The sequence below is a fragment of the Peromyscus maniculatus genome, chromosome 6, assembly GCF_049852395.1.
Source record: "Peromyscus maniculatus bairdii isolate BWxNUB_F1_BW_parent chromosome 6, HU_Pman_BW_mat_3.1, whole genome shotgun sequence".
Classification (NCBI taxonomy): Eukaryota; Metazoa; Chordata; class Mammalia; order Rodentia; family Cricetidae; genus Peromyscus; species Peromyscus maniculatus.
In genome coordinates this window covers 9,584,175-9,598,020 of record NC_134857.1, presented here as the reverse complement: position 1 = coordinate 9,598,020, position 13,846 = coordinate 9,584,175, and the positions used below count along the sequence as shown (strand labels likewise).

The following is a 13,846-nucleotide window of genomic DNA, read 5'->3' as shown; positions in this document are numbered from 1 at the left end:
TTAACTAAAAATGTTTGTACATGTTTATTATGTTGGTCCATGTTATATACTAAGACCTTGATAAATTCTATAGTCAATTATACAATTATTATTATATCATAATTATAAATATTATAATCAGCACTAGAAAGAAGATCTAGGAAAAATCATCTATATGCCTAAGCCAACTGACTCAATGCAATTTGCTAAGTGAAATGATGATTAAAAGGATAATCTTAACACAATATAATACTTAGTGTCTAAGTTCAGTTCTATAGCTGCAGAGCTTCTCTCTGGGTCCTGCCGAGCCCTGGAAGTCCGACAGCCCACTTATAAAATAAGCACACAGATGCTTATATTATTTAAACTGTTTGGCCTAATGGCTCAGGCTTCTAGCTATCTATTTCTTCTATCTTAAATTAATCCATTTTTATTAATCTATAAGTTGCCATGTGGCTCGTGGCTTACCAGTACCTTACATCCTGTTCGTCATGGTGGAGGCTGGCAGTGTCTCCCTGACTCAGCCTTCCACTCCCAGAATTCTCCTCTCTCCTCATCCTGCCTACTTCCTGCCTGGCCACTGGCCAATCAGTGTTTTATTTATACAGAATGATATCCACAGTGCAGTTCTTTGTTTTTTACACCTTGTCTGTGAATTACAAAATGAAAATTTTTCTTATGATTCATAAGGAAAAGGAAGGGAAAGAAATAACTCAAAATATATATAAAACATCACATAGAAGCTCCTGTAAAAGTTCATGCCATCTCATTAAAGAAATGTCGTGGGGAAGGGAAATATATCCCAAATACTAAGTGCTCACAACAAATGCATCCATAGAGTAGCAGTTAAAAACTAAAAGGTATGTTATTCAATCTTTTTATAATAATATACTTTTATAATATAAACCATTGTTCCCAAGATCAAGCAATTCATCTGTAAATTAATATTTGGATTATGCTTGTGACTAATTTTAATATACATTGTTACAGTAAAAATATCATGGGCACATTCAGTGCCAATGAGAATCATTTTCTTAATATATTTTTTTCAGAAATATAATGTGTATAGATGCATATTCTGTATTTTTTAAAATTATAGCTGCATAGACTGAAATATAGTCCCCATATTTACCTTTTCAAATAGGGGCAAATTGGTTTTGGAGAAACAGTTCTGAAATGATGAAATAACACACTGAAAACTTGGGGAAAAGACTCTATTATTTTATTGATTTTTTTGACAACCTTTCTTTAAGTTTACATTTGTTTAGATGTTTCTTATGTAATAGTCTCACTAATAAAGTTTCCTTAAAAACTCAATGCCCAGTAACTATAATTCAACATGGTCTAAGTATCATAAAATATATTAATAGAATTTCTCAGCAAGGTTATGGTGCATACTCAAAGAGTTGTTGAATTTTTGTGATTATTTACACAATATTTATAATTTTTATATTAAATGCATACAATAAAGTTACAGCGTATCTAAGTGGTATTAATCCCTGATGACACAAGACTGAACATTCCAGTCATTTACACTTCAGCTGGAGCATCAGGGAGTGCAGATAGGCCATCTCTCGACCAAGCCTGAAAGCGCATCCCTCAGAGGGTACATCTGAAGCACGCATTTCTGTTGATTCCTTCTGAATTTTCTTTGCTAGATCTCTGCTGAATAAAGAAAACACTGGGCAGCATGCATGGTTAGTCCTATTTCTACAGAATAGGTTCATAAACACTGTCGTCTGTGGTTTCCATTACAAATTCCTTCCCACTAATGGAAAAATGATAAAGCTGATGTAGTTTTCCTCATGGCTAGAAGTGGGGAATTAGCCGACAATGTTTCTCAGAGTCCTTTGACACTTACGTAATAACTTCAAAGAAAAACTCATGTTTCTGCAGCGTAAATCTGTGACTTACCTTTCTCATTCGTTACAGAAATTGATAGCTGAGAGAAATTTGGGTATTATTAAAATATGTTGGCAAAAGAGCCTTTCTTCTAAGATAGAGTGTCGCACTATAGCCTAGGATACCCTGGAACCCACTGTGCTGCCTCTGTTGGCTTTGCACTCTCGGTGATATTCCCCCCTGAGCTTCCACCATGGTGGAATAGGATTCAATAATAAGCATGGCGGGTAAAATGCTGGTCTACCCATAATCTCCAGAGGAGTGTTTAAAATATAAAGCTTGAATAATATACACCAAAGAACTTTTAAATGATTACAATTCAAATTATAATCATGTGACCACAAACTTATCACTAAGTTCGATCTCTGACAGTTGCTATCAAATGCAGTGTGGCTGTACTTTTGTTTATTTTTAAGTGTGAGCAGGGTATCCAGGTGAACAGTGTTATGAGACCTCACTTAAAATTTACCTTCATTTACCAAAGAGGTAAAGCCCTCTTAGGTATACCCTCTGTGTGTGTGTGTGTGTGTGTGTGTGTGTGTGTGTGTGTGTGTCCTTCCTTACAGCATGCTTCAATCTTTTTTTATTCTTTCCAGGTTTTCACAGTGTATTCCAAACTAGCATCATGATCTCTTTCTGCCTCAGTGTCCTAAGCACTGGGATGGCAGAAGGGGCTCCAGTGCCACACTTAGAAGCAATCTGTTTTATTTTTTAATGTTATTGGTAATTATTTACCTTGAAATAAAACCAGATTTTTAAAAATGTCTAAAATCACATTGCCTACACCTAGGGATCACAGAAGAAGGAGCAGAAAGATTGTAAGAGCCTCAAGACTTGAATCACTGTCACTGCACATTACTGTCTTCTGGACAGGGCAAGGGTTTGTTCCTGTGACTTCTCAACAATAATGCTGCCTGCAAAATCCACACCAGGCTACATGCCAACATGGAGAAAAATTTCATAGTGTCTCACCCCTAGAGGTGAAGCTATAGGTGGTCAATGGCTAGTGAGGCAGGTAGAGCCAATTTGGGGTTTTGTTTCTTTTTAGCGACAAGACCTCAATCCTAACTGGTCATACTAACTGGACTGATCAGTGAACAATTATGGAAAAGGTGGCTGTGAATTTGAGTGACACAGTATGGGGGGGGGGGTCAGGTGAAAATGATACAAATGCAGTGACCAGCCGGGCAACAGTGGCGCCCACCTTTAATCCCAGCACTCGGGAGGCAGAGCCAGGCAGATCTCTGTGAGTTTGAGGTCAGCCTGGTCTACAGAGCAAGATCCAGGAAAGGCGCCAAAACTACACAGAGAAACCCTGTCTCAAAAAAGAAAAAAAAAAAGAAAGAAAGAAAGAAAAAAGAAAAACAAATGCAATGACCCACAATCTCCTCTCTCACTGGGGAACATTTGTGTCCACAAAAGAAGGCTTAGGTACCAAATACTGAAAATGACAAAACCATTATCAGGATGGAGAGATGTTCTCTCTTCTTACTCTTTGCTGGGCCTTCCTAAATTGCCATCACATTGGCATACTCACAAACTTGAGGGTGCCAAGAGTTATATATGTTTATTTAAATATGGAGAGTATTTTGTGAGCATTTGTACATGACATTAAAATGAGAAATGGTTAAATAGTTTCTAAACTATCGACATGAAATTTAATAATGAGAGAATATGGTCAATATTTGGAAGAATGTAAGAAGAGGTATGTTAGGACTGGAGAGGAAGCCCAGTTGTTGAATGTTTCCTGCTGTTCCAGAAGACCTGAGTTAGGTTTCCAGCACCCCTGTCAGGCAGACATCAACAACCTGTAACTCTAGCTCAAGGGATATCCAATGCCTCTGGCCTCCTTGGGGCATCTGCATTCATGGGCACATCCACATCCACCCAGCCACACATAAACAAAATTAAAACTAATTTAGAAAAAGAGGAGGTGCATACCCCTTTTAAGCATATAGTTTAGATTTTTGTTATTTGTGTTGGAATCCTTTTACTTAGAAACACTGGAATTTCAAGAGGAAAGCAGAACACAGTTTCAACATGATTAGCTAAAAGGAGCAAATTTTGGAATCTCTTTGAAACCTATTTTAAAAGCTCAGCTATATGCTTTTTTTCTTTTCCTATTACAGAGCCATGAAATGTTATTTCAATTGGATTGCAAACATAACTTCTAGAGTGTAGACACTTGCTATTATTTGTTCACTTCATCAAAATGCTCTTTTAAATTCTTGCTACATCTGTATTACTGCGTCCTGAAGAAACCGAGGTGAAGGAGGCCCAGAAGAGGCCAAACCTCCTTCCTATTTCTGACAAAGGAAATGCCTTCCTGCCACTAAGTTTTGGAATGATTTCCAAGTTCTCTTAAAATAATTTAACCTGTGTCAAATAGCTGTCTCTCCTGGAAAACTCAATAAATGAATGTAAAAGTCAGAGAGTGCCGGGAAAGTGAGGTGCCACGCTGAAACGCTATAGCACAGCCGTGTCAAGGGAGACGCTAAATTAGCAAACACGTGTCCATACCTCTGCCCTCTTCTCTTTAAACTTGAGCTATATTATTGTAGAAAAGCATAATAATCCCCACTCTGATCTTGTATTTCAAATGAAAAAGCCTGAGAAATTACAGCACAGGCACTTTTGTGAAGAGGTTAAATATTATGGGTGGATATATTTCCTCTGAAGATCAGCATTTCTGCATTCAAAGGACAGGTTATTCAGTGAAGTAAAACAGGAGGTAGAATGCATAAATTATTCCAATGACAAGGGTTCCAATTTTACATTGAACTTTAGCTTAAGGAGGACATGCCTATTAAATTATAGGCCACTTTAAACAATAGCTAGATTCTTTATAGTATTGTGGAAATTACAACTTGATAGTCAAATCACAGTTCTCTTGAACTGTATAGATTATTATTTAAAAGGCTGAAGTTATTTTAAAATATGTGTATATGTCGGAGGAAGATATGTGCACATGAGTGCAGGTGCTGGCAGATGCCAGAGGCATCAGATCTCCTGTGCCTGGAATTATAGGCAGTCCTTAGCAGCCACCTAACCTGGCTACTAGGATCCTCTGCAGGAGGAGTATATGGCCTTAATCCTTAAGCCGTCTTTCTAGTCCACTGCACAACTTTTTATGTGGAGAAACCTCAGGTTAATCCTTACAGTGCAAAAATAAATGGTATACTTGCTTTGTTCAGAAGACCTAGATTTCAATAGACACTTTCTTAACGGACATATTTTTAAAAGTGGTAGTCATTTAAAAAGCATTTTTTAATTCTCTTAAAGTCATCTGCAGGAAAATTGGATTTTGTACATCTTGGACTGTGACTTTTCTTTCGATTAACATCGATTGCTTGTTAGTCCATCTGTGATATCTCACTCTTATTAATTTTCCTTATACTAGTCAGCAAGAACTTATGCAAATTACCATAGCTCCCCTTCTTTGTAAAAATTTACAAGTTAACTCTTTCACATTAAAAATTAAACCAGAAAAAAAAAGTTTGAAATCAAGATGTTTCCAGCGCACTTTTGGTCACCTTGAAGAAAATTTTTCTTTGCGTTTTTATTAGACAGCTTTTGATTACTATAGCAAATATTAAGACTACCAACTTAAGAAGAAAAAATGTTTAAATTGTTTGTTAATTGTTACTTTGTTATTAATGGTATTCTCCAACAGAAGACATGTGGTTTTTAGGAGAGATGATGTGAACTTCTGTCTACTCACTTGTAGAGTATCACCCCATTTGGTCCCCAGAGCTGACTGAAGTAAGATGTTGAATGGTGCTATTTGGAGGTGAAGAAGGTGTAAGATGCAGGGCCTATAAATAGTCTTCAAGTCACTGGTGTCACCCAGCTGAGGAAGGTGGAGGCATCTCAAGGCTTTCATTCCCTAACTTTCCCATCCTGGCCACAAATAAGCAGATACCATGCACAAATTCGCAATGGCATGTGCTCCTCAATAATATGTAGCCTTCCATTAGAGGCCCCAAAGCAGCAGGTCCAATGAGTTGCAACAGTAAAAACTGACCAAACAGGTTAAACTTGTTTTCTTCTTAAGTTGATAGTCTCAGTATCTGCTAAAGTATTTGTTATAGATTTATAGTATTTGCTTAGCATTACCATAAAGCTGACTGATAAAAATCCAAAGAAGACTTTTCTTCAAGGTGACCAGAAGAGTGCTGGAAACATTTTGATTTCAAACTTTTTTTTTCTGGTTTCATTTTTAATGTGAAAGAGGCAACTTGTAAATTTTTACAAAGAAGAGAAGCTGTGGTTATTTGCATAAGTTCTTGCTTATGCAAGAAGGAAAGTGAAACTTCATTGTCTCAAGAGTCATGCAGTCGGGATGTGGTGGCACTTGCCTTTAGTCCCAGCACTCAAGAGGCAGAAGACAGCCTGGTCTACGTAGTGAGTTCCAGGAAAGCTAGAGCTGCAGAGTGAGATACTGTCTCAAAACAACAACAACAACAACAACAACAACAACAACCAGACACGCAAATTCATGATATGAGTTCCATTTCTCTCATAATCTTTTATATTTACTTATTTTGGCTTTTGAGGTGGAAAGAGATAATGCATGAAGCACCTGGCATTTCCTCAGAATGTGCTGAACATTTTACTAACAGTTTCTCATTTGCAAAGACATGGGCACTACATATCAATGGCAAATACAGGCAGAAAGAAATCTTGTTGTTTTTCCTTATCACATTCAGAGTCTGTCTTCTCTCTCAATGGAGGACAAGAAATATACTTCTGTGTTCTTGTCCCCTCCTTTTATAGTCACTGTCTTTTAACAAATGATGAAATGGGGAGAGTCCAGAGTGGGAGAGGGATATTAACCAGGACTTCACACTGCTGATGTGAAAAACAAACAAAATCATTGCTTGTGTGTGTGTGTGTGTGTGTGTGTGTGTGTGTGTGTGTGTATGGGGGGTGTACGTGTGAGTGAATGTGTGTGCGAATGTGTGGGTGTTTGTTTGTGTGCATGTGGAGACCTGGGTTAACACTGGAAACTTTCCTTGCTTACTCTCCATCATATTCTTTGAGGCAGAGTCTCTCAGTTGAACCCAGCGCTCACTGATAAGTTCTGGCTAGCTAGCCAGTTTTCTCCAGGGATTCTCATCTCCACCTTGTGCTGGAACTATGTGTAGCCACCATGCTCATCTAACATTTAAGTCCAATGCGCTATCCATTGCACTACAGAGACATATTTAAGTGGGTGTTGAGCACCCACACTCCGGTCCTGATGCTGATGCTCAATCATCATCCCCCAAGCCCTCCTGCTGCCTGTTGTGTTGATTGCTCTGTGGATTAGAGGGTTACATTTTTGAGAGACTTGAAAACAATTGATAAGGAAATAGGCAAGCATTCAAAATAGAGCATCGTTTTCAATTAATTTGAATCATTAGTCACAGCATTAACTGCCGATTTAAGTAGAACTTTGGGTGCTAGTATGGAGAAAACAGAAAATAAGTTGAATGTGTCCCTTTTAGAGTCAAGGTAAATTTATAGAGAATGTCTTAAGAGCCAGATCGCGTTAACTCCTCTATATCACTAGAAACACCCCGCTTGCCTCCCCTTCCTTCAGCTGGTATGTCACGCGTGTGTTCGGTGCACTGAGGAAGGGGGAAGCAGCGGCTCAGCATCACAGCACATGGAAAAGGCCCTGGCTTTCCTTCCCAGAACGACAAGGAAAACAAGAGTGTTGAGGTCAAGGCTACGTACAAACTAATGACTCCACTGAACTTGCAACAGCAAGTATTTTTCATAATTTTTTCCAGCAATTTTATCCAAAATCAGTTTTGATTTTTAAAAGCTACTCTAGTCATTTTACACAAATAAAGTCTAGTCATCTAATTTGAATAGTCTTTGTTTTTATTCTGAAAATTCTTGGACAAAGTGAACAGCATTTTCTGTCGACAAAGTTACTATTTACTAATGTGAATTAGCCAGGATTCTGAAAGTAAAATGCATATATAAACTCCTTGAGAACCAAAACAAAATGGTCCCATCTTCCATGTACAAATGACTAGGAGCTGTTGGAAATGATGAGTAATTTGGATTGTAAGGCTACTTCAATCTGTTTCTGAATTACGGGAAATGGGGTATCCACAGAGTCAGCCAGGTCTTGACCTCTATCAGCTCTGTCCTCGTTTTCCCTGAGTGCTGGCTGGAGACAGAAAACATCACTAAACATTTTCATGACTCATTGTTCACATGCATGTCGTGTTTTTATTCTGATCCCCCCTCCCCAGCTAAAGTCTTAATAATCCCCCACGATAAAAGCCATGTCCAAAATGCAGTGTATTTGAAGTCTGCAGCAGTTACCGGGAAGAAGGTTCTGAGAGAAAATGGATGAAATTCTAGCCATTTCTAAAGAGGATCCAGCTACTTAAGGGCACTGGGGTTTTCAGTGAATAGGTGTGAATATTTCAGTGCAGCCCAAGCTGCACTACGAAGCATTTATCCCTTCCAGATTCAAATACTTCCTGCACATATTTTCTAAAAAGTGTCTTTTATTAGTTCAAATGTTACTGTGGTTCGGATCCTGAACAAACACTCCTTTTTTTTTGGAGTGTGTCCTTCAAGGAAAGAAAGTTTGCAAGATTGGGCTGGAGAAGGAGAATTGGGCAAGAGAAGGAGAATTGGGCATGGGGGTGGTAACCTTAAGGCATCACTTTTTCACTTCGTGATGCTCCAGGTCAGGAAGGAGACCAGTGACTGCAATGTTTCCCTGCCAGCGTTAAGAGGACAAACCACTCTCTGGAGCTGCAAAAGAGATTTTATTCACCTTCAGAAGAACTGTGGGTCTCTGGCTGTTCTGGAGCCAAGCCATTCTCCTTACAGGTTGGGCCCATTCTCCTCCTGGGGCAAGCACAGCTGCCATTTACAGGGTTGCAGAGAGCTCCCCGGGAGCATTCACAGAGCAGCAGGCAGTCGGGCCCATAGTGGCCTGCCTTACATTCTGTGGGGAAGGAAGGAAAAACCGTAACAACTCAAGTATGCTTTCAAATACGCTATTACTTCTTGGAACTGAATGAGATAATGAGAGTCTAGGAGAAAAATCCTGTTTTCTTCTGTGGTATCTTTCCCTGGTGCTAGCATGTTATGTAATAAGAGCAAGAAAGTCCCTCGGTGGAGAACGGGAGGGTGGGTGCGAGGAGAAAGTTATTGAGAAAATTGGAAAGAGGGAAAGTGAGGATAGCAACTTCTATTTCTAAAGTGCCTTCTCGGAAACTGATTACTCCATAACATTTACAGCAGTCGCACTGTGCGGGACACAGAAATGGATTAGCTGCCTGGGGTCAGAAAAAGTCAACGCTCACTCCGAATGCACAATGTGGAGGTTTTTCTTTAGGTTAAAAACATGATTTTGTGTGCTTGTGTTGTTGAAAGTGAAATGGCTTTATATTCGACTCTTGTCTCTTAAAATATGTCAAAGGGGCCATAGATCTCCAATGTGTCTGCGGTTGTGTTGGTGCTAAAAGGACTCAGATTCTGTAAGTTGGATTGCATTGTGCCCACCAAGAGCAGGGCAGTTAAGGTCATGGGGGTGGGGGACTGGGCGTCACGAGAGCTATTTAAAGAGAGGACTTAAGGCAGCAGGGCCATCTGTGGGCCCTTCGTCTGTTGTCCGGGAGAGAATTAGCAGAGAATGAACACATTCGTTTTCTGCAGGACTGAGGGCAAGAAGAAAGTGCTGCCCGGCCCACAGAAGGAAGTAGATTCGGACTCCCTAGAACAGAACGCCACCTCTATGTATTCAAGGGCTAGAGAACCAAATTTTGTTATTGTAACAGCCCGCCCCATGCCCCCCGGCACTCCCCACACAGTCTACAGAGTAAAAAGTGGGAAATTGAACGAGAGCAAAGCATGATATATGGGAAGGATTGGAGGGAGAGAGGTGAGGGGGGAAATGATGCAATCACATTATAATCTCAAAATATAAAAGAAGTAATTTTTAAGTGGGTTGTTAACACATTACCTCATTTGCTTTCAGCAAATACCTATAAGGTGGGCAGGACAGTGAGGGGAGCCCTCCCTCTCTGGAGAGAAGTCAGTGGGTTTGGTGTGGTGCTTGACAGCTCTGTCATACTCCTGCGAGGCGACAGAGCTGTTTCTGAATGCTTATCTAATTCCTCCTTTGCATAACTAACCATGTGAGAACAAAAACATTAAGCATTTTCAGAAGCTCAAGTAAGGATTTGAAAGCCAGAAAGTAAAAAAGAACTTGGAAATATCAACATAAACACTAAGATGTGGTCTTAGAGGGAATGAAGTACTAGAGCCCTTGGGGATATTTTTCTTTTTATTTTACTCAGTAGTGCGTGCGTGCATGTGTGAATGGTATATGTGTAAATGAAGTTGCTCAGGGACCACAGGCCGCCTGTGGAGGTCAGATGGCCACTTTCTGATTACACTTGCACTATGAGTGGGTTCTGGGGATCAAACTCAGGTCCTGAGGCTTTGTGCAGCAAGTGCATTTGCTCACTGTCTGAGCCATCTCCAGGCCCCTGCACAAGTTCTTCCTGGGCATTTTTAACATGGTTGATTTTGTTTTTGACTTGCATTATGTAGGCAGATTAAAATGCACTGTAGCTTTCTTGTCTTGCTCAATTAGATTTTAAATATGAAGCAGAAATATAAACTAAAGCTTCAATTAACTATTTTCATGATGACTCAGCATTAAACACAACAGCCAAGTATCCGTTCAGGAAGACACTGGGCCAGCAATGTGAATGATGCTCACAAATGTGTGTGGGGCCAGTGAGATGGCTCAGGTCTTAAAGGCTTCTGTTTGAAGCCCAGGACTCCTGCAAGTTGTCCTTTGATCTCAATGTGCATACCCACCATATCATTACACATGCTCATGCATGCATACACAAACAACAAATAAATTCAATAAAAATAAAGATGAATCTGTTCTCTAAATTTTAGGCTCTGTGGAAAGCTAAGAAAAAAAACACATCATTTCAAAATGAGCCCAACACACGAGCTCTGCCCAGAGTCTTGCAAGATTATGCAGTTTGGTGGTAAGACCACATTTTTTTGTTCAAAAGAGTTATTAGCCAGGATCTCTCCTGAGCAGGGGAGAATCTGATTTTAATTTATAAAAATACCACATTTTCATGTTAATAACCATGTGTATTTAAGACATCTGTTTGAATGTCTGCAAATGTTAATTTACCAAGGGGAGGGGTGAATGATCCAATAAAAAGTTGTTACATTCTTTTATGAATTAATATTATGGCTGTTTAATAGGTCCTTTACCAGAGTTAAGCTAAAATGAGGCCTTTTATCTTTACGGAGCCGGCATAGACACAGCTGCTCACAGTTAATATTGCAGATGAACTGTAACTAATTGAAAATAAAAATGCAAATAAAAGACCTTGTAGTACATCTATACAGGCCTGGTGCCTCGAGAGTCCCTGACAAGAGGGACTCTCAAGGTTCCATGGAGAACAGATACAGTACCAGAACTGAGCCATGCCATGTAGCAATTTCCTCACACATAGCAAGGGACTGTAATACAGCACTCAGGGCACACAAAGCAATGTGAGCCCTTACCTTGAACCCTAATCACCATAAGTTTCCATTAGTACCTAGTATTATTTTATACTTCTGATTTTTAAGTCACATTTTTAATTTATTTATTCTCCCTGCCCCTGTGTCTGTGTGTGTTTGGGGGATGGGATACAAATGGCTTACGGTCAGAGGACAGCTTACCAGAGTCAGTTCTCACCTTCCACACTGGGTAGGACTTGGAATCAAATCCAGACTGTTAGGACTAACGGCAAGTGCCCTTACCCACGAAGCCATCTTGCTTGCCCTGATTTGTTATCATCTGCTGCATGTGTATGTGTGAGTGTGAGTACTTGTGTGCTGCACAGCATGTGTGAAGGTCAAAGGACAAGTCTGAAGAATTAGTGCTGGCCTTTCCACTTGTTTCTGAAGGAGGGTGTCTCTTGGTGCCATTGTGTAGGTCAGGTGAGCTGGCACACGAGCTTTGGACTGGTTCTCCTGTCTCTGCCTCCCATTTCCCATAAGAGTGTTGGGATTACAGATACACACTTGGTATCTACCTTTTTACCTGCATCCAGGCATAGGTCTTAGACTGTCAGGCTGGTGGTACAAATGCTTCTACCCACTGAGCCATCTTTTGGGCCCTAGGCATTAGTTAAACCATTGCGAGTTTCCTATGTTAGAATCTTCTGTGATGTTGGACATTTTCTATATAACACTATACAATATGGCAGCCAGTGGCTATCCGTGGACACTGAGGATGTAAAATATATCCTGCGACTTGGAACAGGTGGATCTTAAGTTAAAATCAGCAGTGGCAGGAAGTTCCTGACTCTTGGGTCTCACACGCAGACAGAGAAGCAACATCAACTCCTCAAATCTTTTCATCAAGAGAGGTGCAATATAAAAACAGCACAAAAGGGAGGTGCTGACATGGAGCACTAAAACTCTGTCTCTGAACACGGACCGTCTACTTAGAATCTCACATCTGCCATTTACTTGTTGTATAACATAGGCAAATTATTACTTTTTTATAGATTTCTTCTTCCTACTCTAATACGAGAAGGCTGATGGCAGTGAGGGAATTTATGCATAGCACGTAATAGCCACTCAATGAACATTAGTGGTTTTTCTCAATATGCAGGTGGGACCACAAATGCTATAGGTGTGCCTCTTTTAGTGAACATTCCGTGGATGACATATGTGTCATAGATATTTGTTCTGACAGAATAATTTCAGATATGACAGGGTGCAACAACTTCTGTCCATCATGTCTCCAAAGAAGCAAGAATTCTTTCAGCAAACACTTGTTGGTGTATCTACTTTTCTAGTCTAAGCACATTCATATATTGTATTGTCTACTAACTTAGATCCTCTGTATCCTACTTTATCAAACAGAAATGGGAACATGGACAACTTCTTGAGTTTGTGGACTGCATTAAATGAATGCAAGCCCTTTAGAATGCTGCCTTGTGTTCCAGGAAAGCAGCTGCTATTGATATTGCTCAGAAGAGAGCTGGGATGTGAAGTGATGCTGAGTGACTAGAAATATTTTGAAGCCTGGAAGGCTCTCACCATTACAGAGACCACAAACTCATGGCTTACTAGTGTAGGAATGGATCTTAACAATAAGTAACCTTAACCCTATTCTTTTGAAGATAAGCAAAGTAAATCCTGAGATTAAACATTCAATGTGGGATCTTATCTGAGCTGGTCCCGTGTCTTGGGTCTGAGGTGAATTATATAAAACCTTTTGATCTAGAAAGCATCCATCAAGTTACACTGCAGGTGATTTGATGCCAATCACTTCAATCCACTCTCCCCTCTTCATTGGACAGTTGCTAAATTATCGTAACTTTACATTCTAAATCATTATTTCTGTGGTTGAGAAGGAAAACAAAGTATAAATATCAATTCCCAAAGACAATCTGGGTTATTGGATCTTGAGAATACTACCTAGATGATGACAGTTTATTTTCATTCTAGTGGGTTTTTGGAGTCACCTTCTGTTCATTGTATCTCTGAGGAAGTCTGTTAACTAAGGTGTTGGGATGGAGTACCTATGATGTAACATCTACACACTGATTCCTCAAACTGAAGAAGCATTGCTGGACAATGCCCTTTTATAGGTTGTCATTTCCAGCACTGAGGTGTCTGTGGATCTCTGTATCACTCTGGATTTTTGCTCTTTGGTCATACCTGTTTCACATCTGGCTCCTGTCCTCCCTGGTGGGCAGAGACATTTTCCTGTGATTGGATGGCAAGAACTTTCTCCTTCACAGTCACACAGCTGACGACAATTGTCCCCAAACATTCCAGGTGGACATTCTACAGAGGAATGAGACATGCTGGGATATAAAGCCTTGAATTATCAAAGGTGCAAAATTTCTTTGAATACCCTCCTAAGTAGAAAATAGAGTCATTTTAGGAAGTCCAGAATACTCTG

The 13,846-nt window shown here is 39.8% G+C and overlaps 1 protein-coding gene across 1 annotated transcript in view; it reads right to left on the bottom strand.

Moving 5' to 3' along the window:
• Positions 1-1,192: 1,192 nt before the first annotated feature.
• LOC102920155 (EGF-like and EMI domain-containing protein 1) overlaps positions 1,193-13,846 on the bottom strand; it is a 708,148-nt gene continuing 695,494 nt past the window's right edge. The window contains exons 23-25 of the mRNA XM_016000520.3: positions 13,600-13,728; positions 8,669-8,842; positions 1,193-8,047 (exon numbers count right to left, since the gene is read on the bottom strand). Of these exons, the coding sequence (XP_015856006.2) occupies positions 8,016-8,047; positions 8,669-8,842; positions 13,600-13,728 (335 nt within the window). The 3' untranslated portion in view covers positions 1,193-8,015. The remainder of the gene's footprint in view (positions 8,048-8,668; positions 8,843-13,599; positions 13,729-13,846) is intronic.